Raw genomic sequence first — 26013 nt, 5'->3', positions numbered from 1 at the left:
GCAAGTGACTTTCCTGTGCTTTCAAGGTGTTAGGGCCAAGTTGGACAGGAGGCTCAGTCTGCCTCTCAGGCTGCTCCCCAGGGACGCCCAAAAGACTCACGCAAGACATACACTTTGTTTTTCCTTCCTTTAATCTTAAGTAAAAGAGACACGGGGGATTCAAAAATAAAAATTTCTTTCCCCATTCCCAAGCCTGTACCCAGCACCCCCCAGTGCCACCCTTCCCCTCCCCAAGAGAAGCAGGAATGGGGGTCCAGGTTATTTGTAGCTGGAAGGGGGGCTGGGAGGCTTCTGAGCTCAGTGTTGGTCTCTTTCCAAATATAAATACATGTGTCAAAAGTGGGAAATCCTCCCTACCCATAACCCAAGCACCCTCTGTTTCTGCCGGTGTTTGGGGTAGGGGAGCCAGGCACCAACTAGCTGCGGTTTTACTGAACCCTCTGGGCGTGAGCCCCGCCGGCCTCCTGCTGCTCATTGTAGAAGAGATGGCACTCGGGGTCTCCCCGAATGGTGGGGGCTCCCTGGATCAGCTTCCCGGTATTGGGGTTCACACACCAGCACTCCCCACGTTGTCCATTCAGAGACATCTTGCACTGCGAGGCGAGAAGAGTAAAGGGTGAAGATTACCACCTCCCCTTTCCCTGTACCGGGCCCAGAGCTGGCCAGTTCCCAGGTGCGGGGCTACTGAACGGGAATCTTGTTCTGCTCTAAGTGAGCACTAGCAAGCTTGTCACAGTGCAGATTCCTGTACAGGTGACCCAAAAATGCTCCAGGGCCAACGGTGGAAGGACGCTGATACTATTGGCCCACAGGCTCTGCCCATCACCAGGGCTGCTGGAGACCTTAAGATCAAGAAATGCCTCAGCTCCCGTGGGAGACCCAGAATAGAGTGTAGCCATGGTGTGAGAGGAAAACCCTCATAACCTGGTGGAGTGTGTGCCGGGCGCTGCGCGAGCAAGATATTGCACCCACCAACAGTCTCACGTCTAGAGTGACATCTACAGTCACATCATCCTCACCACCACTTTGTGTATCGGGCACCATTAACGTCCCCACTTTGCAGCCATGAAACTGCAGCAAAGATTGGTTCAGCGACTTGTTCCCAGCTCCTAAGGAGAGAGCTGAGACCTGAACTTGGGGTGTTCGGACCCAGGGTGTCTGATCTTGTCATATAAACTTCAGTAATCACTGTTGTAAATGTGCTTAGGGGCTCATGGGGTAAAGCAGAACATCTGTTGCTCGTTAGAAGTGTTCATTATTTCTTCCACATTCCAACTAATGCAATTAGCTTATACTTGGTGGGAAAAGCATACAAACAGCTCCTAACGCTGGTATCACATGGGGCTTGCAGGGGCGGGGGGGTGCGGGGGGGCGAGATGCCTTTGTTGAGGGAGCAAGACCCAAAGCAGAAGAGCAGATTCTTGTATCCCAGCTTCTGGTTCCACACATCCATTCCTTAAGTGAACCCTGACTGGCAATTAGGATGACCACGAGAGTTCTGTCTCTAACAGACCCAAATCTCTCACATCATACCCTGGCATCTAAATTTCTCCAAGCTGCCCGGACAATCCCACATGCACTCAAGTCTATCGTGGTCTGCCTAACAGTTCAGTCCCCCCTCCCACCACACCCCAACTCCTGCCAACCACATCCCTGCCCCATCCCTTCTCCTCCTTCTTAAAGGAGGTTGTGAGGCGGAGGAGAAAGTGAGGGGTGGACCACCTAAAAGAACATATACATACGGAGAAGCAAGAGGGCAAAGGATCCTGGGAGTTTACTTCAACTTCCTTAACCCTTGCTAATAAACAGACTGCTGTGTTTAGGAGATTCTCAGCACTTGATCCCCGATTTCCTATCTCTTGAGATAACCAGGTGTCAGAGAGGTTACCTGGCCAACGGCTAAATTGGGGATTCCAAGAATACGGTTCATGTTCCATTAACAACACACGGCAGCATCTTAAAAATGCAAGCCCTAGATTCCTACCCAACCTATTAAGCGACGGCCTCTGGAGGGCCCAGGGGTCAGCTCTCGGGAAAAGCTGAAGCGCAAGGCCTGGGACCTACTTCCCGGGCTTCTCCAGGGTACTCCTTCCCAACAGACACAACGGGCAGAGAGAGAGGAGAGGGCCCCGGCCTGCCCGAGGCCAAGGGCGGAAGCCTCCTAGAGCTCACGCACGCCTCGTTCCTTTGGTTACAAAAGTCTGCATCCCGGCTCAACGCTCAGCCTCCGAGATCACAAGCAGGCAGAGCAAGAGCGCAGAGCTGAGCGAGGGCCTCCCGGCCGAAGCTGCACCCACACTCACCTGTTTAAGGTTGTACAGGCCGTGCTTGTCACAGTTGGGGATGTGCAGAGAGTAGAGGTGCTCCAGGGGGCCCCGATCATCTGGAAGGCGCATGGTGGAGATGCGTTCCAGGACTTGGTCCAGCTCCTGCTGGCAAGGGGTCTAAAGGCAAAACGGACACCTGGGGTGAGAAGAAGGAGCCCAAGAAACACTAGCACTAGACAAGGTCTACAGACTCCCTCAACACCAGACAGCTAGTAGGGCAGCATCTGTGGCAGTCAAGCCCGCTGTGCCAGCCTACCCATCCAGAAAGTCCCATGGCTGTGGACGTCTGAGTCTTATAACCCCGGCAACAGCTTCAATGAGTCAAAGTGGGCTCTCGTTGAAAGATTAGAATTTACATCTCAAGTCATAGCCCAGTCCAGCTCAGACATTGTCCCTAGACAATTTATACCCCAACCTGATTCAATTACTGTCCCTGAAGTCGAGACTCTAACCACTGGACCAAGCTCCATTCCCAAACATGACCTAACCAGGGTCATTTGCCCAGATAGTAAAGCTGGTCTGGGAAGAAGCTCGTCACGACCCAGGAGAAGCAGGCTTTGTCTGAGCTCCTGGATATTTCCCTGCCAGTGTTCCAAAGTCAAACAGACACGTGAAGAAGGTTTTAGGAGAGATTTCCAGATACCATTTTAGAGACAGACATGCCATGTGGCTCAGAGGTCATCAAATATGATGATATTGTTAGGTTTTTGTGTGTTCATTCGTGGTGGAGCGTATGGGATATGGAGTGATAGCCTTCCCAAGTGCGACGTATTCCCCCTTTCCACACCCTCTTCCCTCCAGCAGACCCCAGTCTTCCACTGACCCTGGCAGGAGGTGGCCGCAGCTTCTTGGGCTCCTCTAGGCTGAGGTGGTGTTTGCCGCCTTTACCCATCTGCCGGTGCTGTTCGGTGACCTTCTCCCGGAACACGGCTAGCTCCTTCATGCCTGACTTGAGGGGCTTCCGGCCAGCACTACTTCCGCCTCCCAGCATGTTCATGGTCCCATCCACGTGATTCTCCACCAGGCCCCTCTCAGGGTGGTCATCACCATTATCTGTGGAGAAGAGAGAAGGCACTTCCAGATTCAGCTTCCCAAAGAGAGGGGGCTTGCGGAACCCTAACCTCTAGGAGGGTGGCTGTACCAATGAGGGAGAAGACTTAGCAACAATGTCCAGGGCCGTGCTCCCTCCACAACTTAGCTAGATTATCCTTTTCCATCTCAAAATAACTCTTTCGGAAATATCATGGGTTGGATATAAAATGCTCCCCCCACAGACTTGTGTGTTTGAACTGTCGGTCCCCAGATGGTGGCAGTGTTGAGGGAGGTTGTGAAGCCAGGCTGGGAGAGGGGAGTTGAGGGTGGAACTTTGAGGGTTATGGTCCACCCTGCTTCCAGGTCCAGTCTGCTTTCTGGTCCAGACTGGGATGTGCCAAGCCGCCACCACCCCACTGGCACTGCTTGCCTCTTGATGGTGGGTGAAATCCTCTGAAACCATCACCTTAACTAACGCATTCCTCTCCAGAAGCTGCTTCTGTGGGGCATCTGAGCACAGTGATGAATAGATGGGGGTTTCAGTGGTGTCCCCCATCCTTCACACACAACATGGCGCTCAGAGGCCACGTGATTGGCCACGACTGAACTCAAGCTGTGTGACGCCAGAGAAATGGGAGCGCCATCCTCAGTTCTGCCCTCATCCTCCGAAGCTGGGACACAGGCGCTCAGAAGGATGAAGACAGCCGCAGAACTCAACGCAGAATGGACACAGGCCATCCCTGGGTCCATTAGAATCTACCGGACTCACCCACAACCACCCCAAGTTTACGTTCTCCTTCATTTATGGTCTGAACAGAACAGTCTGGACAGGGCTGAGGTTTTAAAAATTCCTCCCATAAGCACCCTGGGCCATGGCAGAGCTAGCAAGGGAGAAGTAAAAGGCAGACAGCCACCTGCCAGTGAGAACCAGGCCCACCACTCTTTGTTTGCTCACCCCTCCCTGATGGGAAGTCTCCATAGTCTTTGGCTCCTAGGCTCCTCCTACACAGCTATGGTACTAATCCCACTGGCTCTTATTCTGTTTGTTAGGACATCTACCTGTGTGTCGCACCCCATCACACTGAGAGGCCCCAGTACAGGACCTATGTATGACAGCTTTGACTCTATAAATGTAGCATCTCACGAGGCATGAGACCAAATCAAGCTGCCTGCTGTGGAGTGGCCGTTCATGTCTCTTCAGGCTGTCTTAGAATCTACTGCACACAGAGGACTCTAGAAGCAGCTCCTAGACGGCTGATTCATGTCTTTCCAAGGTAGAACGACAGAATGGGAATTGTGAGGTCAGGTCTGCAACCAAGGGGGGGGGTGCACCAGCATTCCAGCCACAGCCCACAAGTCCCAGTAAAATCTAGGTGTTTGCACAATGGGTGTTTTTCAACAAATCTTGCATCACTATGCCCGGCTTTTAATTCTCTATCCCCAAATGAGATAACTCTTCTAGAGAAACATTGAGGCAAGGTACATAGCTCCCAGAGAACCAGTATAGCGTTCCCCCTCCGAGGCAGTACTACAAGTTGGAAAGAGACAGAATTGACTGCAAAAGGCAAGGCATACTGCCGTATTTGAGTCATTAGAAACTAGGCAGCACTCAGTAAGGGACGATGCAGCTCTTCCCTGCCAGGGACAGTACTGGGTACCAGTGCTCAAAGCTGCCCCTGCTGCTGAGGTGCCTTAGCATCCAAAAGCAACCAGTAGGGGTTTGTTCCACACCATCCCTTCACACGGGGTAGAGCTAACTCTCCTACAGCAGCTAACCCCCCTCCACCCCACCTCCATCCACAGCCATACCAACCCACAGCTCCACAGAAAAGAGCACAGGGTCTTCCCAGGGCATCCGGGGCACTAAGCTTGCAGACCTATTGTGTCCACACCCTCCTGGGCATTTAAACCACAGATAGTAGCTGAAGAATCCCTTGACTGAGTCTCCAAGGTCAGGCCAACACTGAATGCCCAGAACACCCTCTGGAGACAAATTTGCAAAGAGAGGGGTACTCTCAAATGCTAGGTACTCGGGTCTAGAGTCAGGCAGGGAAAACTTGTCCATTAGACACAGTAGAAACAGGAGACAGATGCCTAGAAAATGTTTTTGTTCATATTAAAGTCAGAAGAAGAAAAAAATTACTTTTTAAGTCAAAAAGTCTTAAGGTAAAATACTGATATACTTGCAATTATAAGGTCAGATGCTATCAGCTTAAAATGTTTTTATGGAAGGGTCCCCAAAGGTGAAAAGGCCTAAGATTCGTACAGCATCCTAATGTAATCCCTGCTGGATCCAGGCCCCAGAAGAGCAGGGTCAGCTGGGCAGTGCTCTCCCGGGAGGCTAGCTGGCTTCCTGTCCTGAGAGGTCCCCAGCCTCCCCAAGGTGAAAGCCACTTTGTCCCTCCTCACAGAGGCCATCTGGATTCAAGGGTATGTTTCATACTCTCCCTTTATTGATCTCACCACGACCAGCAAACATGCCAATAAGATGGGGAAACCCACAGGCATGGCTTGTTGACACAGGCCCCTTTAGAGGCCGCAGGACATCCATTTCCTTCTCTGGAAGAGTTTGCTGGACCCAAGTAAATACATCAGGAAGCAGGAGCCTAGGGAAGAGGAATGAAAGGCTGGCCAAGTAGAAAGCAAAATAACAATAAGCTGAGAAAGGCCTTGTGCCTTCTAATCATCCTTGGCCAAAGAGGTTCAAGGGTTCAAAGCCAAGGTCTGATTGACTAAGTCCATCTTTTCCACTCAGCACCGACGCCCTGAACAAATAACGTAGGCTCTCTGTGCCTCCACTGATAATCTGTAAAAAGAAAGCGATTGGCTTCTAGCTTCTCGATCTTTCTAGAAAGATTCCCAAGGGCTGTTCATGTTGCGTACAGAGTGAAGCACGATGGGAGCATATGGGTGAACTCATAGGTGTTATTTCCAGATTGGCCCCCACGTCACCTGAACAAGCATCCCTCACCCATACATTTTCTTATGTATGGCTACAGAAGTGATCCATGGGGAAAACATTCCAAATAGGGAATTTCAGCTAGAGACGGAATGTTGTCTCAGAACAAAAATACCAAGTTGCATTCTTTTCTGCCTAAGAGAGTTAGATCCCAAGCAGTATTTATTAAGCAACCACTTATACGTGCAGCTAAGCAGACTATGTACAGAGGCCACTACATAATCACCCCCAATATCTAGGTGGAAAAGGTTTCAGGCTTTGGGGTAACCAGTAGGGACTTGAGACATCTCCCTACTGGTTGGTAAACATCGGCTGTTCTCTCCAACACAGCAACTGAGGAAAGAGGTCAACACGGAAGCATGAAATTTCACAGTTATAATAATACACAAAAAGTAAAGCTTTTCCAAAAAGGCAAGAAGTAGGCAATGGAATAAAGAAAGTCAGAGTCCCACTGCTCCCCTTGGAAATCCATGGTTCATGATCTGTGGGAAATTCTAAAGTGTTATTAGCAAAACAAACCCCAAGAACCTAAAAGTAATCCCTCCAGGGTTCTTGTTCTGAATACTTGGCCCTGGTCCTTACCTAGGTTTGACCAAAAACACGTCCTTGCCTTCAAGCCGTCACTGTCTTCCTAAGAGACCAATCAGTCTTCCGCTCTCCTGCCTTGTATATTTATTCTAAACAACTTCCCAGCCTTCTGCCTCATGATGATCTCAAGCCCTGGGAGCTCAGGCACCACTGAGGTGAAGACTCCTAGTCTTCAACAGGTGCAGGCCTTCCAGACCCAATTCAAGAACTGCTTCTGCACATCAGAGCACATGAACTGAGTGCTGGTTGCTTTCCTAACTCTGCCCTGGCTGGGCACAAAATCCACATGGCCCCTTTGCTGTCAGTCTCTCCCACAATGCACCTAACCCAGACATACGCTAGCCCTCTTCCTCTTCTTCCTCCACAGACAACTTCTCTACTAATAGCCATGGGAACAGACAATTCATTATCAGACTCCAATGGGCAAAGCACCCCAAGAACCAGCTAATTGAATTCTGGACTATGGGGCATTGTTCTTCCGTTGTTTGGGTTGAACCCTTTCATTTTTTTGACCTCGCAATTCCCATCAGGGCAGTGGGAATAATGGCTACGATCTAACATGATAGCATTTTATTACTCTCCTCATTCAAACTATCATCATGGGAGAAAAAAATCAAGCTTTATACAAGATAGATTGATAATCTGTCTCTTGAATGCGTAAATATAAGATTGTCTGCCCTGTAGGGGGAAAGTAGCTTATATCTAATAATAGAAAAATCAAATGCATGGAAAAAACTAATTAGAAGACAGTTCCCAATATTCTCACTGTAATGTTTCTCCTTTTTTATTTTTAAGATGTTATTATTCATTTCACTTTATGTACACGGATTTTTTGCCCGCATGTATGTCAGTACACCATGTGAATGTAGTATCTGCAGATGCCAGAAAAGGGTTTCAGATGTCCCTGGAATTGGAGTCACAGATTGTTGTGAGCCGTAATGTGGGTGCCTGGATCCCACCTGGGTCCTCTGTGAGAGCAGCAAACACTCCTAACTCTCTAGCCTCCTCAGTTGGATTGGGGGCGGGGGAGGGTGATATTCTATGTTTTCTGTTTTTCATTTTTCACTTTTTGCAGTTCTGGGACAAGCACACACTGCAGGAAGAGAGAAAGAGGGGCCTATGTGTTTGCTTTATATACATATGTTTGCTTGTTTTCAAGGAGACTCTTGCATGGGGTTAGGTGTATTGTGGGAGAGACCATGGGCAAAGGGGCCATGCGGATTTTGTGCCCAGCCAGGGCAGAGTTAGGAAAGCAACCAGCACTCAGTTCGTGTGCTCTGATGTGCAGAAGCAGTTCTTGAATTGGGTCTGGAAGGCCTGCACCTGTTGAAGACTAGGAGTCTTCACCTCAGTGGTGCCTGAGCTCCCAGGGCTTGAGATCTGTTTCCTTGTACACATAGGAAACAGACTGTGTCAGTGAAAACTGCAAGTCACTCCCTTTGAACGGCTGATCACTACCACTACACTCACCTTCATGGCAACTGCTCCCTAGCACATGCTACAGGGTGTAAGGCAGCCAGAAGAAAGGGAGTCCCGTTTGTTGACTTAGTTCATATTTAACCTGAAGACTTTAGTCTTCTGAAGTGACATTGTATTTTTCCCCTTCATTTCTTCAATAGGTCCAGGACAGCAGGAAGCAGTGGCCTCTAGCTCTGGAATCCAGAACAGCACACAGGGATGCCTGGATACAGAATGGTGCACAGAGGTGCCTGAATTCTGAACAGTATCAAGTGCTCCTGAATTCTAAATGGCATATGAGGTGTCTGAATCTTAATGATGTAGAGCGATGCTTGTCATGGTATACATTTGTCCCCAGAACACAGACTAGTTTAAGCAGTGAGTGACCCTCTCTGGGTTGGTAGGTCCACCTACCCTTGGCTGACATCCGGCTTTCTGTCCTAACTCTCATTCTTGTGCCCCTTTGCTCCCAGAACGGAAGCCAACCAAGCAAAGCCTGGCATCTTCTGGGCACCATGGCCATACTTTAGAAGATGTCTCCTTGTCCAGCAGACCACAACAGACGGCCCTTCTTTCAGAAGCATGTTTGTGGAAGGAAATGGCTGGGCCAGTGTTTTGATCTACAAGCCTCAGGAAGCATCCTACAGCTACGGCCTGTTACTGCCCAGCTGAGTAGTGAAGGGTCCAGGAGATACTGTCAAGGGGAAAGCTAAGGAGGCACAGGCCATTGTACGGGAGAGCAATGCAAAGAGGAGGGCAGAGCACTGGCCGCTTGGCTGAGGAGTCCCCTCCCCCCATCCCTCAGTTCTTCATCACCAGTCTTTGAGCTCCAGAGCCTGACTCAGCTCTAGCACGGTTGGATAAGCAGTGCTGGCTTCAAAGTCAGAGGGTCATGGTTCTGACCCTGAGTTTGCTGCTCTTGGTGCCGTGAGTGAGGCCAGGTGGGGTGCTGAGCCGGGTTTGGCATCAGTGTGTTGTTCATCTGTAAGACAGGGAGTTAGACTGGGTCACGGTTTCCAAATGCATCTACACAGAGGGATCATACGAAACTTCTAAAAATAGTTTTGGACCCAAGCCCTGGAAATCCAGAAGCAGCAAGCCGGGGCTAAGACCAAAACCTGTTAAAATAAGAACCCTCAAACACTGGCATTTCCAGGGTTCCATCTTTCTGTGATTCTTCTGCTGGACTTTCTTGAAGTGCTTGATGTGAAGAAAAAGAGACCTCTTCTATTGGAGCAAGAAAGCCTCGGGTAAATACTCAAGCTTTCTCGCCATTGGCTCCCGGGTTTGTGGCGAGGCACATGAATGCTTGCACGCATGCAGAGGGGCTGCCCTCCTTGGCCAGGCACCACGGAGCTTTCTAGAGCATTGCCTTCATACTGCTGTGTCATCGCAGGCTCCCCCTGAGCAAGCACAGTCTCCCAGGAGCCTCCCTGCCTGTGCACACTCAAAAGAGCTGCTTTATAAACACCGGGTTCATTCCTGGAATCGCAAAGACCTGCGGAGGGTCAGAGCTGAGGCAGACAGTTTGAGAAAACAAAAACATACTCAAATTCAGCCCAGGTCCTCTGGGGCTCGGCAAGCCGAGTTGCCCTTGAAGAGCCAGAGAAACCGATATCAAGATGTCAAACAACACTATCAGTTTTCACGTCTTCCCGTGAGCCCTGGACACTTCTCCTCCCTCCAGGTCACTCACGTCATCCAGGAACCTGGCGAAGTGACTCAGTGACCAAAGGCCGAAGCATGGAATGTGTGCCTTAGCGTACACTTGGACCAGAAGTCACAGGGACGGAAAGAAAGTGCCTGACTCCCAAATTCTACCTGTGCATATGCACAGAGTATATGCATAAAAACTGTTCAACCGTCTGCATTTGTAAATTAGTAACATCCGGGCCAGAAGGTGCTGCAGTTGGTAAATGAAAACACAAAATGGACAGGGTGACATAGAGGAGTAACACACGGCAGCCGTGAAGACGAGCTTTCACCTGTGTGAACACCAACAGATTCAAAACCTAACCTACAGCGCTCTCTCTCGCTCGCTCTCTTTCTCTCTCTCATCTCTCTCTCTCTCTCTCTCTCTCTCTCTCTCTCTCTCTCTCTCTCTCTCTCTCTCTCTGCTGTTGTAGTTGTTGTTTTTGTTCGTTTTGTTTTTCAAGACAAGGTTTCTCTGTGTAGCCATGGCTATCCTGGAACTCACTCCGTAGACCAGGCTAGCCTAGAACTCAGAGATCTGTCTGCCTCTGCCTCTGCCTCTGCCTCCCAAGTGCTGGGATTAAAGGCGTGCACCAACACAACAAACTTTCCCAATTTACTGTCAAGAACCTGAACAATATTGATCATCCATCACACACACACACACACACACACCTGCATACAAGCAAAAATGTGGATATTAGCCATTCATGCCACTCATCATATGTGTGAAAATCTCTTTAGATTTAAAAAAAAAAAGTGCTACTGAGCCAGCTGTGGTGGTGCACATCTTAATCCCAGCACTCAGGAGGCAGAGGCAGGTGGATCTTCAAGTTTGAGACCAGCCTGGTTTACATCATACTGAGTTCCAGAACAGCCAGGGCTACATATTGAGACCCTGTCTTGGGGGAGGGGGAGGTACTATTTAAGTACTACATACTAGCAGACAAAATTAAGCATTCAGAATTCTGGGAAGTAGACTGGGTGTTTTTATGTTTCTTATTATTTCTAGACTTAAAAAAAATGTCATTTCTCTGGGCCAGGGTTATACATAGTTCAGTAGCAGAGTGCTTGCTAGCATATACAAGGCCCTGAGTTCCATTCCCAGCACCACAAAGATAAATATTCATAAGTCATTTCACCCACTGGCTTCTGTCACCTTGACACAGCTGGAGTCATCTGAAAAGAGGGAACCTCAACTGAGAAAATGCCTCCATAAAATCAGGCTGTGGGCAAGCCCACAGCACATTTTCATAATTATGATCGATGAGGGAAGATCTAGCCCACTGTGAGGGGGGCTGCCTCTGGGCTGGTGGTCCTGGGAGTTCTGTAAGAAAGCAGACTGAGCAAGCCATGAGATCCAAGCCAGTAAGCAGCACTCCTCCGTGGCCTCTGCATCAGCTCCTGCCTCCCAGTTCCCACCTGATTTGAGTTCCTGCTTTGGATTCCCACAGTGGACTGTGTCTCAGGATGTGGAAGCCAAATAAATCCCTTCCCCCTCAAGCTGCTTTTGGTCATGGGGTTTCATCACAGCAATAGTAACCCTAAGACAGCCACCAGCCGCTCTTCCCCTATCTTAAATAGGGTACGGTCAAACTTGGGGAGCCCTAGAGCACTACTGACTAGACAAGGCCTTCACTGACACAGCAAGCATTAACACCACTTTCACTGGCTGGAGCCATGTCGCCGGTAAGGTTTGCCCACCAATAAGTCTCTACACGGGCCCCTCACCATTTCTCTGTGACACAGAGGCATGAAGGAATGTGTTGGGGAAGACGCAGAAAGGGTTGCAGAGGGTCAATGACCCAAGAAGAACAAAATGAAGATGGTTCAGCCCAGAGAATAGAGTCAAGTGTATCCTGGTGCAGCTCAAAGTGTCAGTGGTATGGGGCTCGGCAGATACAAAGAGGTAGAGATGTCCAAGGGGCAGTGGGAAGAGAGTCGTTCTGCTCCCCCCAAAAAACAAGAGGAGAGATCCAGATAATTACCTAGCTTGGAATTTCACGAGAAAGACTAAAAGTGACAAATAGCGGGGAGGGAGGTACACGATCTCTGGGAAAATTGGGAGGGGCCTTTGAAGGACTAAGAATGGATAGTGTGGCTGCTGAAGGTGCAAACCCACTTGACATCACTGGGCAAAGCATCCTAGTAACTCAACTCTACTTCCTTCCTAGTACTTCGGGTCTACTCTATTGACAAAAACAGGAGTAGGGGTGGGGAGGAATACGGGTCTCAATGGATAAGGGGCCCGCGACCAGGCCTGACAACCTGGGTTCAATTCACAGGACCCATGTGGTAGAAGAGGACTGGCCTGTGGAGGGTTGAAGGCTATGCCCCCCAGGGTCTCTGGCTTTTGAATGTTTGGTCCTTAGCTGTTGGCCCTGTTCAGGAGGTTTGCCCTTGTCAGAGGAAAACGTCCTCGGAGGTGGACTTTGACAGTAAAAAGACTCCGCCCACTCTGAGTTTCCTCGCTTCGTGCTTGCAGTTAAAAATGGGATTCTCGGCTTTCAACTCAGCTACCAGGCCTGTCTCTTCGCTGCCATGACGACACTCATCCCTCTGATGGTGTTTTATCACAGCAATAGCAAGGTAATTCACATGAGAACTCTGACACGGTCACTGTTGCACACGCGCGTGAACGCAATGCATGTGAAAGATAAACAAAAAAAAATCAGTGAGTTCGTGGACTCAACTTCCCCTCTCAAGGATGGAAGCCTCAAAGACGCCAGCTTGGTCTCGGCTTCCCCAGGGGCTTAAAAAGTATACTTCAGAAAAAGGGACCATGGTGGGAGGTGAGCAATAGAGAGGGGACCAGCAGGGCCCAGGCGATCTGAAGGAGGAAATGGAAAAGCACTGAGGCAATTAGGGATGGAGGGGATAAAGGCAGATGAAGGAGGGTAAAACAGCAGCAAAGATTTATGGAAAAGTCCTAAGGAATCATGGGATTAATGGCCCAAAAATATCTGCAATACACAAAAATCAGTAGGTAAATATACATTTATTGTTGAAATGAAATTCTCACATCTGGGCTAGCATGGAAGAGAGCTAAAGTTTATGAGGATTCAAACCTAGAGAAAGAACCGTGGGTAACTAAGGAACGCAGAGAGGGGAGAAATGGTTTCCCCAGGGAGGAGAGCACCAATACCAAATGGTCAGTCCTGAAAAGCACATGAGGAACATGATAGGGACCGAGCAGACTTTATTTATATATTTAGGAGCGCGCATACGTGTGCATGCACCTGTACGCAAGAGAGGCCATGAACGTATAAGAGCAGAGAGGGTAGGTGGCTATGCGGAAGGGTTTTGAAGGATGAAAGGAAAGGAAGAAGTGATGTAATTATAACCCCAATAAATAAATAAATAAATAAAAATTTAAAAGTTATACATCACCACAGGAGGAACAGAAAGAAGTTTGATGTTCTGGAAGATCGTGTGCTTTCTTCCTCCAGACCAAAGAAGCAATTCCTACCAAACTTGACTATGGTGGATTCTGCCTCTGTAAAGGGACCTCACCGTTTGAGGAGATCTTCCTAGAGTTTTGATCAAAGGCTGGGTTTCTGCTCATAACTGCATTAGATACATATACATCTCTTCTGACTTCAGCACTTGGACAATATTTAACTTTTAAACTATTTTTCTTGTGTTACAGGCGGGATGGCAATAGGCTGCTAGCTGGTGCGGTGTGTACTCAATTGTCACTTAAACATTAGAAAAGCTAGTTATGGTGCCAGCATTTACGTCCTTCCCTGGAGTATCTTCCTACTTCATTGTTCTCTTTAACACCACACCATCTAGGCCTCCACTGCAGCAAGCAAGGTTAGTGGTAAACTAAAAGCAGTTAGCCATAACAGCATGAGATTGGGGGGGACACATGTTTCTTCTAGGGCCTAAGCCACTGTCCCCTACACTTGAGTCTGATGACGTGACCCCCACAGTCCTGATCCAAGAAAGCGATACCTGCTGACCTTTCCGACCACTCTTCCACCTCCTTCACCTCCCGAGTGCCTCCTCCCTGGTACTCCACACTGACACACTGAACCCAGAGGAAGCAGAAAGAACTGTAAGACCTGCAAGGATGTCCGGGGCTTGCCAGCCACACTCTCAAACCAGCACACCAGTGTCCTGAATATAAATGAGCGTCTTTAAATAGGTCACCGTGCTTTCCTCGCGCTTCAGCTCAACGTCCACGATCCGTGACTCATCCAACTCTACCTCACATCCATCACACTCCTTGACGTGCTCTCTTGGGTGGAGGAGCAACAATCCAAACTAGAGACAAGGGATGGAACCGTAAGCAGGAGTTCTCATGTCTGAGCCCATGAGATGACTCGGTGGGTAAAGACACTCGCTGTGCATGCATGCAGTCCTAAATTTGATCCCCGGAAGCCACATAAAGGTAAAAGGAGTTGTCCTCTGGCCTCCACATGTGCTCTATGGCATATGCAAATTCCTCTACCTGACGCACACATTCACACACGCGTGCACACACACACACTTCTACTACTACTAATAGTAGTTTTAAAAAGAATCCTCATTTCTGGGACATAAATGGGCCATCAAGCTACCAGAAGAATCATAGTTTGGGAAGATGTCAACGGCTATGACTGCCCATTGGAAATCCTCAGAGACTCCAAGCTCTGGATTCCCTGAAAGCTTTGCCGAACAACACACTACCCCAGGTGTCCTCCTTTGTCTTCTTGTTGATGAGACAGGCTTCTTCACTGAACCTGGAGCTTGGTGGGCTTCAACTAGAATGGCTGGCCAACAAGCCCCAGTGATCCTCATGTTTCTGCCCTCCCACCCCTGCTCCCCATCCCCACCCCCCACTACAAGCACTTGTGACTGCTTTCAGCTTTTTTTTAACACGTGGGTGTTGGGGATCCAAACTCAGATCCTAGAGGTTTCATAGCAAGTGCATTTTTTACCTACTGAGCCAGCTCCCCAGCCCCGCCCCGCCTCCCACCCCCACCTCTACCCCCTGCTACACCTCATCAGAGTTCTTGAGATGACCAATCAGACTTGGTCTAAACAGGCACTGACTCCCTCCTGACCTCTGCCGAGGTAGGGCAAGAAGGAAGGGATCAGAGGATGCATAACCTCATTTGATTATTGGAGTTCCTGCGTTACATCATTTGTATACATAACTCCGTTTACTATCAAACAATCACAAGAGGTTGATGGATTTTTCTCCCCTCTCACAGTCGATAAAAACCCTGGACTACGGAGGCCTGCTGCACAGCTACCTTATCAGAGGTAGGGCCCAAACCAAACCCAAGTTGCTGGGCTACACAGCTCTTAACTCCTCAGAATGCCTTCTAATTGTTAAGGAAAGGAAAGACAACCTGACATTTCAACCCCCGGGGAAGAGGGTTATCAGTTAATATGCCAGGTGGTCTCACTCAACCACAAAAGCCTTTCCGAGCCAGGAAGCCCAACCCACTTGACCCTTTACCCTGTCTGGCATACCTCCTCCAGTTGGCTGCTGGTACAGCCAGTCAGCATTACCAGTGACAGGGGACAGTCAAGGGATACCAGGGGAACTGCTATTCTATCTTTTCGTGGCTTTGGGCACTTCAGAAAGCAAGTTCAGCTCCCAGGGGAGACTGGGTATCTTCTATCCAGAAGTAGAGACAATAGTCCCTGAAGAAACTCCCTGGGGAGCTGCATAAAGGAACATTGTTGAGAAGTTATCCCTTAATTACTGCCGCCCAGGGAAAACGAACTTTTCCAGGAAGCAGTATATACCCCACTGACTTTGTGCTTGGATTAACTCTGGTGGAAGAGAGCACAGGGACGAGAAGCCAGGGCAATGGGTTTGCCTTGGCGCTCGACCCAGAATGCAGCCTTGATTTCTTCATCTGACTCTGAGCTGTGGAAGGAACTGTCTGCAGCAAGTCGTTCCCAACTGTCCCAGACTTAGCGTGTGCCCGCCGAGATGGCACCTTGGCTACCAGCTCTCTCCCACCCCCCAGTCTAACTCGGACCCCGCCAGCTGGAAGCCAGCCCCCCCATCTTTTCAACCCACCAGGATGAACACACTAAATAAGCTCCTCTGGTCTTCCAAGCTCCAACAACCTGCCAAGGCTTTCAGGGCCCCCAGCCCCCTTCCCTCCTCGACATCCTGGCTCTGTCTAGTTCCTTGAATGAACATAGGCTAACACACCTACACCCGTCCACTAATTAGAACCCCCCCCACACCAGGCTTCGCTCCCAGCCAATTCCACCAGGGTCTGTGGGCTAATTTCTCTGCCCAGCACCTGGAGGTATGCCAACCCGTCCCCTTCTCCCCAATCTTCACTTCTGCCCTGCTTCCCGACAGCCAGGAAGGGATGTGGGGCAGACAGCCAGAAGGGCTTCAAGGCTTCCAACTGCCTACCCTCCTCAAAAAAAAAAAAAAAAAAAAAAAAAAAAAAAAAAAAAGTCTAACTGCAGTGGACTATACTGCTCTCCCTCCCGGAAAGGCAGTTTTCTGAGCAAGGTCTCCCTCTGAGTCCTGACTGACACTCAGGCTGAGCCAGCCCACATCTTCCTTGGCTTTGTGAAGGAACAGAAGGGGAGGGGGCTAGGAGCCAAGGAGGAGGAGGGGGTGGGGGATGATCTATTCTCCACTAGAGAAAAGGAAAAGGAAAAAAATCCCTCATTCTGCTCATTGTGGGAAGAATGCTGGGGAAACTGAAGCCCCACGCATACCCTTGGTCTCACAACCCATCCCCACCTTGAAGGGTCTAATCTACCCCTGATTCCCCAGGGTCCTGGATTCTAACCTAAGTATGTGCTGACCACCCCTGCTTTCCTGGAGGCCTATCTCAGATGCCTAAAAACAGTTGTCTGAAAACATACAGGCTCCCATTCGGAAGGCTTCCTTCAAACCTTAGGGAAGGCCCCAGTTCTCAGAAAGTCCTGCCCAGGCCAACATGCCCCTGCAGATGGATCACTCTTCCCCGAAAGCTAACAGGCAGCAGTCGGGTGTCAGCAGTGAGCTCAGCTCTGGAGGCCATGTAGTAAGAAAACACTGCCCTGGAGAGAACATCCAAATTCTTTGCCAGGATCATGTTCAAACTCCTGGCACTCTAGCCTCATAGACACCAGACCTGAAAGTGTCTACTTCGCGGGAATGAAAAAGGGATCTCAGCCTTCTTTACTGGGTTTGACCACTGCACGCCCCTGAACACACCCATGTGTGCCAAGTGTGTGCAGCACTTGTGTTAGTGTCTGACTTTGCTCTATCCAGTCAGCTTCCCGTGAGGAACACCTGCAGAGACAGGGCATCCCACCATGACCATCCTTGCCCACCTCAGCTATTCTCCAGTCTTCCAAACTCTGCCAGCTGGAAGGCTAAGCATCCAGGTTGACTGCCTGAAGGCAGGACTCAATCCTTAAATGAGCAGAAGAGCTGGCACAAGAACCCAAGAGTCCAATCTCTAGGGTCATCTCTGTCCCTCTGGATTTTACTCTGGGCACTGTCAAGTGTCAAGTGTGAACGACAGCCCTGGAACGGTCAGTCCCAGAAATCTGGACACAGGTCCCAAAATGCACTCAAAAAAAGCTTAACTCACACAGAAGAAATGCAAGCCATTTCTTCTCAGCTGGTTTTATATTGCGTCAAAGTGCAGCTTCATTACCCCGTCCACAAAAGGATTCTCTAAAGCCCAGAGAGCATAGGTCAGAGAGAGCTGGACTTACTCCTTCTCTAGGTGAGGAGGTTGTAGCATGATCGGGGGCCTGCTTGTTGGGGTTTCTGTCCCACCCAGTACCCCACAACTGTTTAGCCCCAAAGAAAATCACACATAGGTCTCCAGAAATTATAAGCTGATTAGCCCATTAGCTCTAGCCTATCACTGGCTAACTCTTACATCTTGATTAACCCATTTTTCTGATCTATGTTAGCTATGTGGCTCAGCACCTTTTTTCAGTGGGGCAGATCACATCTTGCTACTTCGGTGGTCTGGGCAGGAGTGGGAGGAATCAACTTCCTCCTTCCCAGAATTCTCCCGTTCTCATTACATCATTTCTATTTCCTGTCTGGTTTTCCAGCCTATACTTCCTGCCTGGCCAATCAGCATTTATTTAAAACATGATTGGCAGAATACAGACAATTCTCCTGCACCAGGAAGTGGAAAATTAAGCTGCACTAGCAGAGACGGCCAACACTGGGCATGACATGCATTCTTTACTCATTGTTTGTTGTTTGTTTACAACTTGTTTGTTGTTGCTGATTTTTTTGTCTTGTTTTGTGTAATAGCTCATCTCATCTGTCAACTCAATGAGTTCTAGAATCAAACAGAGAGACGACAGGCTTCTAGGCATGCCTGAAGGATGTTATTTCAATCAACTTAATTGACATGGAAAAAACCTGCACATTGTGGGCAGCACCATTCCCTGGCTGGAATCCTTAACTGCATAACAGGAAGAAGCAAGTTGAGGACAGTATTCATCCTCTACTTCCTGAATGTTGTACTGCTGCTGCCGTGACCTCCCCTCTATGAGGGATTGTACCCCTCTATGAGGGATTGTACCCTTGAACCCACCCAGAATTAACTCTGCCCTCCCTCAATTGCCTTTGTCAGAGAATTTCATCACAAAAAAAAAAGGAACTAAAACATTTTGTTTTGAAACCCCAAACTCATTACAATCCTCCTGCTTCTGCCTCCTTAAGATAATCAGCATAGGGGGCTGGAGAGATGGCTCAGCGGTTAAGAGCATTGCCTGCTAATTCCAGAGGTCCTGAGTTCAATTCCCAGCAACCATATGGTGGCTCACAACCATCTGTAATGAAGTCTGGTGCCCTCTTCTGGCCTGTAGGCATATACACAGAATATTGTAATAAATAAATAAATATTTTTTTAAAAAAGGATAATCAGCATAAACTATGCCTAGCTGTGTTATCTACTTTGACACACACCCATGCAAGGTAACCCAGTAGGGTCATAAGCATCACCAACTTCAGATTTATATACACATAAGAAAACAGAGGTTCAAAGAGACTAAACCTCTTACATCTAGATACCCTGCTGACATGTGGGATTGGGTCCTTAAGAAATGAGCAGCCCACCTGACTTGTCCAGTCTGGCCTTCATTTTAAGGGCCAGCTAACAAAACAACAAAAATGTCACTGGTCAAGATTAAGTCAGTTAATGCGTACAGCAACTAATTATGGGTAAGGCACACAACTAATGTGTGTGACACCCCACCCTGGTCACAACTAACCCAATATACACACCCTGAAAGAAATAAAACTCATCCCTACTTAACAAAGCCTGGTTTCTGAGAAAAGCCCACGCTCATCGCGAGTTTTTTGTGGCTTTGGGTTTGGTTTTCGGTCGTGGAACTCACAATGTAGCCAAGACAGTCTTCTAACTCTGGACTGACCCTGCCTCTGTCTCCCAAGTGCTGAGATTCCGGACATGTGCCATCCAACCCAGCTACCACACAGACAGTTAGACATATGCTTGCTTGCATTGGGACCAGGTTAGTCTGGTCACACAGTCATCTCTCTCCAGATATTGTGTGGCCCTTCTACTTCATCTCATCACTCATCATATGCTGGCCCCTTATGTTTTAAAAATGTCCTCTCCCTCACCGAAGCCAGTCATGGTGTCCTATGACCTACCAATCACCTATGTGCAACAGGCATCCGGGAACAAAGCCTGTGGCCCATAGGCTCATAGCTCAACCCTGGCTTGACCACAGGGGCAGACGGTTCAGCAGCAGGAAGCCAATAAAACTCTTAGCTCTTAACTTGGTCCCTCCACTGAGCCCATGAAGGCATCCAGGATGAAAGTACAGAAAACCTGTAGGGCCCAGGTCTACCCTTGTTCTTGGGGTTCACCTTGAGGACAGTTTCTGGTCAGCCAGCTAAAACATTGTTTGTTCCTGTGCTCCCTCTGCCCCCCCCCCCTCCAAGGTGATTAGCTGTAGGGTATTGTTGACTCCATCTTTGGTGTGGTAATTTCCCACCTGCCTGGGCCGAAATCCTTGTGCAGCAGCTAGGTATGTAAGGATTTCCCCAAGGTTGAATAAACAGCATTCGGCTGAAAAGGCTGATGTCCTTTCGAATGACCCAGGTCTCTTTGTGTGTTCTTTCGATCTCCAGGCCCTTGTCTGACTCGCAAACGGTACAGTGGCTACAGTGGCGTGCGAACTGTACCGAGGGGGTAACGCGGAATCGGGTAATACACTCCCCCCTTGGTTGGTGGTTAATCCCAGCACTCAGGAGGCAGAGGCAGGTGGATCTCGTTGAGTGTGATGCCAGCCAGGTCTGCAGAGCAAGATCCAGGTCAGCCAGGACTACAGAGAGAAACCCTATCTTGAAAACAAAACAAAACAAAATCCACAACTCCCTCCCCTAGGGTGATGGAGGAAAACTGGACGCAAAGAATGAGGCCACAAGAGGGGCTGACCCATCTTTGATGGCTCCCTGCCACCTCAGGAAAACGCCAGCCAGAGATAACAAAGAGAAGCTGAGGGGCCTGGAACATCTGCCAGCCAGATCTCAGGTTCCCTAGTGAAGCATCTGTAACTTCCTCCTCTTTGGCTCCATTTTAAAAGAGCTGCTCTACTCCCCCTTAGGAGCAAAGTGCCACGCCACCCGTCCACGGAAGACCCATCTCTGGCCCAGCCCCTGCCCGCTCGCCGGGCAGTCAGCCTTCCATTCCGAATCTGCATTTTGTTCAACATTCCTGTCTCAGGTCACCTTCTACACCTCCCTCGGACTGGAGCTGAAGAAGGCTGGGACCAATGGATTACCCGTGCTACTTTTTCTGAACAGTATCCACCTACTCACCACGCAGTCAAGCATTCCAGCTGGGCCAGCTGTGAAGGAGGCACAGGCAGAGACAATCACGGGAGGTGGGGGAAGGGGAGCTACAGAGACTTCAAGGGCAGCATAAAGGCAAGAAAGAGCTGGAAACAAAAAAAGGTGAACACAATAAATGCAGCCACAGTGGTAGACAGCTGTGGCAAGCGAGCCAACCAAGGAACGAAAGGTGTCTGCCTTCCTCCTGTCCCTTTAGCAGTGCTGGCCCTACCTTCCCTGTGATTTACCCTCTCCTCCACTCCGTCAGCAGGAAGGGTTCTCCAAGCTTCCTGGCAGTTCTAATAGCAACTTGTCTGACTTTTAAGAAAAGTGAAGAGCCACGGTGAGAACCAACCAGAAGCTCACCTGACCACGAAGCCTCTCCAAGTCAGCCCCGAAATGTCTGACGCTGAGCGGATGGATTCCTGCTTCCGAGCAATCTGAGGCATTTGTTCTGATTACGACTACAACCATGGCTATGACTATTATTCGGGGGGGGGGGGGGGTGCCACTGCACAGCTCTAGAAGTTAGAGGGCAATTTGAAGGGACTGGTTCTCTCCTTCCACTCTAGGTTCTGGGGACTGAACTCAAGGAACAGGCTTGCATAGCAAGTGTCTTTATCCGCTGAGTCATCTCACCCGCCCTGGAATACTTTTATAGGGTTACTTTCACTGACCTGCCCCCCACACACCCTACCCCTCCCCGTCTTCAGGAAATGCTTTGCCTGGATAGGTAGCATAAGGTAGGCGGACAGTGAGAACCATCCTGGCCTCCCTCTTCCTTTGGCTCGCTAGCAAACTCAACCATCCAAGTTGGCTGTGAGCCACTCCACAGAGGAGCCTCTCGTAAATGCAGCCAGTGGGTTCCCTCTCCCAATTCTCCCACCTGTTCTAATTTCAGGTAGCCTTACGCTGTTTGGTGAAAGTGCTTTGGAAGTTTATAACATCTTTTAGAGTTATTACACAAAGTTTTTGGGGTGTCTTTGAGGGGAGCGGATTGGTTTTGGTTTTTCAAGACAGCGTTTCACTGTGTAGCACTGGCTGTCCTCAAACTCACTCTATAGACCAGGATGGCCTCGAACTCAGAGATCTGCCTGCCTCTGCCTCCCTCTCTGCCTCCGGGATTGAGAGCATGTGCTGCCAATGCCCGGTCAATTTCTCGTTTTTAAATTTTTTTATTATTTGTTATTACTGTGTTTGTGGGAAGGCGGGACCACATGTGTGAAGGTCAAACATCCATGGAGCAGGCTCTCCTTCCACCTTTACATGGGTTCCAGGTGTCAAGTTCAGGTTGCTATGGTAGTAGACACCTTTACTACCCACTAAACCATCTCTGCCAGTCCACAGGATTTGTCCTTCCTCAAGCTTCCTTTCACCTCTTGAAGAACTGGGTCATCACTGTCACAGGAAGGAAACTACGCAGGAACATTTCTGACAGTTGCAGAAGGCTAGGAGTAAAGTGGGAACAAAGACTCGCCGTCGCTGCTGCTTCCAATCCTAGCCCCTGGGCCAAGGCAGGCCAGGGCCACAGTTGTGTGCCTCCCTGGTCCCCTCCACTGCCCTGACTCTGCTGCCTTGGTACACAGAGCCACACCCAGCTCAGTTCCCAAACCAACCAACTCCAGGAGCCCTTAGTGCAGCCTCGCCCTTTGGTGGCCCTCAGCGAGGTGCAGTCTGGGGACAGGGTGGAGGAAGGCGGTGCTAGGAATCAGCGGAGACAGGGAGCCCCACTCATTGCGGAGTCTGCTTTACCGTCGTGAACTCGGTATGCAAATTTATGCAAGACGAGATGCAAAGCAGTGCTCCGAGCCAGAAGTGCCGTGGCTTTCTCCCCCTTGATCTGGAAGCTCAAGTGAGCCGCTGTAAATCAGGGCCCCCTCTCAGCGGCTGAAGATTCAGGCCTCCCCGCTCAACACCGATCAGCAGGCCAGCCCTTGTGGCTCTGGGGCTTTAAATGACTGAACATTTCTATAGCACCTTTATACGTGCTAAAGGCCAGACGGCCACTAGGGCGGCTCCGCCCCTCAGCATAATCCCCCTGCCTTGTGTGAAACTGGGTGGGGGGGGGGGATGGGGGACAGGAGGCAGAGGAGATGCTGAGGAACCAGCCTAGCCTGAATTCTGAAAGGGCTTAGGTTGGCCCAAGCTACACCCCCTAGTCTGTGACTCCCCAGAGATTATTTTAGGTTCTCCTGCCTAGGGCCTTATTTTCTCCGAGACCCTTAGAAAGCAAGCATGGATTTGCAACGGCCCTCAGAGTTCCCTTTCCATTCTTCTTTCAGGCCTTCCCAGCCTGATTTCTGTTCCTACGAACCAAAGAGGCCCAGCCCATCATCTCTTGGGATGCAGGATCACCACCAGCCACTTCTACCCTCCGACGTGCCCACCCCCACACCCTGCCTTCCTGCCATCCCCCAGGAAGCCAGCAATACAGCCCCTGAGTCCCTGGGAACAAAGACAAAAGAGCCAAGAGCAAAGCCGGAACTGCTGGGCTGCGCTGCGTGGAAATAAGAGGGTATGTTTAAAATTCTCAAAAGCAACCTGCTCAAAGAGGAACGCTGGTGATGGGGGGGAGGGGTTCAGCCTTCAGAGCAGAGAGATGGGTGAAAGACGGTGGGAGGGGGGTACCAGTGGCCCTCATGGCGAAGATCTGTCTGGACCATGTGTGATATTCCCTCCCTACAACTGAGACTTCAACATTCTCCATACAGAGTCCCTGGTCCCTGCCCCAAGTCAAAAGCCTCTCCCACAGACACCCTTGCAAAACCAGGCTCCTGCCCAGACGACTCCTTTGACAGCCCGGCAGTTCTGCCGACCATGGCTTTCAAGTATATACCTAACCTACTCAGCTTCCAGTTCCCAGCCCAACCCCTACCTTGGTTAATGCCCCCTCTTCCAGACAGGAACACGGGAGGGAAACGTGGAAGGCATCTGTCCCTTGGGCGAAGGCTGAGACAGCAGCTGGGACGAGTTGGTGGAAGAGACGCCCATAACCAGGCAGAAAATTCAGAGTGACATTCTTCCCATGAACTCACCTCATTGTCCCCTAGCTCCCCTGACAACCCCCTTCACCCCACTCCACCCCCTCTCCCGCCTCCTGTAAGGAAAAGTGACCCAGGGAAGCTGCCACATCTGTTGCCTGCGAGAGACTCCAACCTTGTCTTGGGAAGCTTTCAGAAAGGCTGGATTTCAGGCTTAGAATGAAAGCAATTGGGGGGAGGGGGCATTAAGACCATGAGAGGAAAGTACACCACGATTTAATAAAATGGTCAAAATCTGAAGGATTCCGCATGGCCTTTGGGTTACTCTGCTGAGGAAGATGGTGCTGGGGTCGTGATAAGGTGGGAGGGCATGGAAAATGGATTTCTTTTCCTTTTTATTATTACTTAGAAGCAAGAGGCAAGGATTACTCCCAAGGCAAGCTGAGAAAGAAGAAAGAAACCCTGGGACTCCAATACAGAGGAAGCCCCACCTTGCTCCGTACTCAAGGTCAAAAATGCCCCTACAGCTAGAAGGCTTCAGCTGACCTCTAACTCTAAGGGGCGGAGCCATAAGCAGACCAAGGGAAAGAGTGGGGCGCACAAAGAAATCGAAAAGCAGAGTGTTTGTACTTTTTCCTTCCTTCCTTTCTTTTTTCTTCCTTTCTTTCTCCCTTTCTTTCTTTTAAAGCAACACCTCTGAGAAACTGGTCAAAGTCTCCTTTTAAACGTTAGCGAATAGTGGGCACAATTCAGCACTGTCTCCAAGACAAAATAAAACAATTACAACTTTCTCCAGACCGAAGAGGCAGGAGGCTTTTATAAAGAAGAAAAAAAAAAGTGAACTCCTAGCAACCGGATTGTGTCCCTCAAGTTAACTTTTTGGGAAAGAGGGGCTCCTTAACAAAGAACCCCACCTTTCCCATTCTGTGGTATAGGACGAGTTCCCTAGATTCAGGAGGAGGTAGGGTGTGACACCCACCCATCTTGAGAGTTGTCGCTTCCAGGTTTCAAGCTGCTCCAGCATTCAGACCTGAGGCCCAGATGCTCAGCTTGGCTGCCAGGGTGCCGGAATGCAGCTGGCGATCCGGCTAAAGTTACACAGATGGAGCCCCCTCCATTTTCCACGTGCAACCTTACCTTTTAAAAGACACAAGTCTTTTTCTTCTCACCTCCCAATACCAGAAGAAAGAGTCCCTCCAAGCGATCCCTTCTCACTCGAGGTCCGCGGTGTCACCTGCGCCCGGTGGCCTCGGCCACCCAGTAGTTTTCCCATCGGGGAACATTCGACCGGTGGTCGGTGACTCAATTTGTGTTCTAAATAAGTTTCAAGTTCCTACAGCCCCCACCCCCACCCCACAGCCCCTAGATCTGACCAACACTCTCCTCACCACTAAGTACCGTCAGAGTAGAGGTGAGGATCACTTTCACCAAGGGAAGACCGTGGTGACACCGTGTCTCCTCCCCCTCCTCGTTTACTCCATCAAAATCCGCTTGTTCAACCTCCAGTCTCCATCCTGTACTTTGGGGTTCCGGCACTCAAGAGTCTCCCTGGATCAGATCAAGGACTGGGCTCTTTCTCGTGTACAACAGTCCCAGGGTCCAGTCAGACTCTCCTTTCCCACGTGAGGGCTGCTAGCCAGGAGATCCCGCTAAACTGAGAGATTACCCCGCCCCCAAACTAGTCCGCTTTACCTGCAACCTGCTGTGGGGTAGCACCCACGCGACTCTTTTCACAGGTACCCGCGCCGGTGACCAGCGCCTTCAGGGGAAGCTCAGAGCCAGGATTGGGGTAGCAACGCAGCGACTGGGCGCAGCGCGGTGTGTACACGCCGCATGCCTCGCCCTCCAGCCGTGCGCACACGGAGCAGCAACCGCAGCCGGGCTCTCGCACCAGCTCTGCGCAGGGCCCGTCGGGCGGGGGTCCGCAGGCAGCCAGGCGCTCGGGCGTGCAGGGCGGGCAGCGGAACAGCACCTCGGCGCGCACTCCGGGGCCGCAGCCGCCCGCGCCTAGCAGCAGCAGCAGCAGCAGCGACGGCAGGAGCAGCGACAGAGCGGGGCCGCCCAGTCTCGGCAGCATGTTGGCTTGTTGGCAGCGTTAGTGCGGCGAGCTAGCGGGCAGGTGGCACGGTCCTGGGGAGCGCGGGGGACGCCTCCTTGCCTTCTTTCTCCTCCCCCGCCTCT

The 26013-nt window shown here is 50.2% G+C and overlaps 1 protein-coding gene across 1 annotated transcript; it reads right to left on the bottom strand.

Annotated features, from left to right (window-relative positions):
* Positions 1–113: 113 nt before the first annotated feature.
* On the bottom strand, positions 114–26013 carry Igfbp2 (insulin like growth factor binding protein 2). The gene is made up of 4 exons (XM_075951655.1): positions 25525–26013; positions 3151–3380; positions 2304–2444; positions 114–593 (listed from the first exon to the last, which is right to left on the bottom strand). The coding sequence occupies exons 1-4, from the start codon at positions 25907–25909 to the stop codon at positions 429–431; spliced, it is 921 nt and encodes a 306-aa protein (XP_075807770.1). The 5' UTR covers positions 25910–26013; the 3' UTR covers positions 114–428.

The sequence above is a fragment of the Microtus pennsylvanicus genome, chromosome 17 (assembly GCF_037038515.1).
Source record: "Microtus pennsylvanicus isolate mMicPen1 chromosome 17, mMicPen1.hap1, whole genome shotgun sequence".
Lineage (NCBI taxonomy): Eukaryota > Metazoa > Chordata > Mammalia > Rodentia > Cricetidae > Microtus > Microtus pennsylvanicus.
This window is presented reverse-complemented; position numbering and strand designations above follow the sequence as displayed.

What these genes read in the sequence shown, in the direction of transcription:
- Igfbp2 (XM_075951655.1), bottom strand. Translation starts at nt 25,909, where the DNA reads ATGCTGCCGAGACTGGGCGGCCCCGCTCTGTCGCTGCTCCTGCCGTCG. An exon ending in TACCCCACAGCAGGTTGCAG is followed by an intron (nt 3,381 to 25,524) that starts GTAAAGCGGACT and finishes TCTTCTCCACAG; the next exon opens with ATAATGGTGATGACCACCCT. An exon ending in TGCGGCCACCTCCTGCCAGG is followed by an intron (nt 2,445 to 3,150) that starts GTCAGTGGAAGA and finishes TTTTGCCTTTAG; the next exon opens with ACCCCTTGCCAGCAGGAGCT.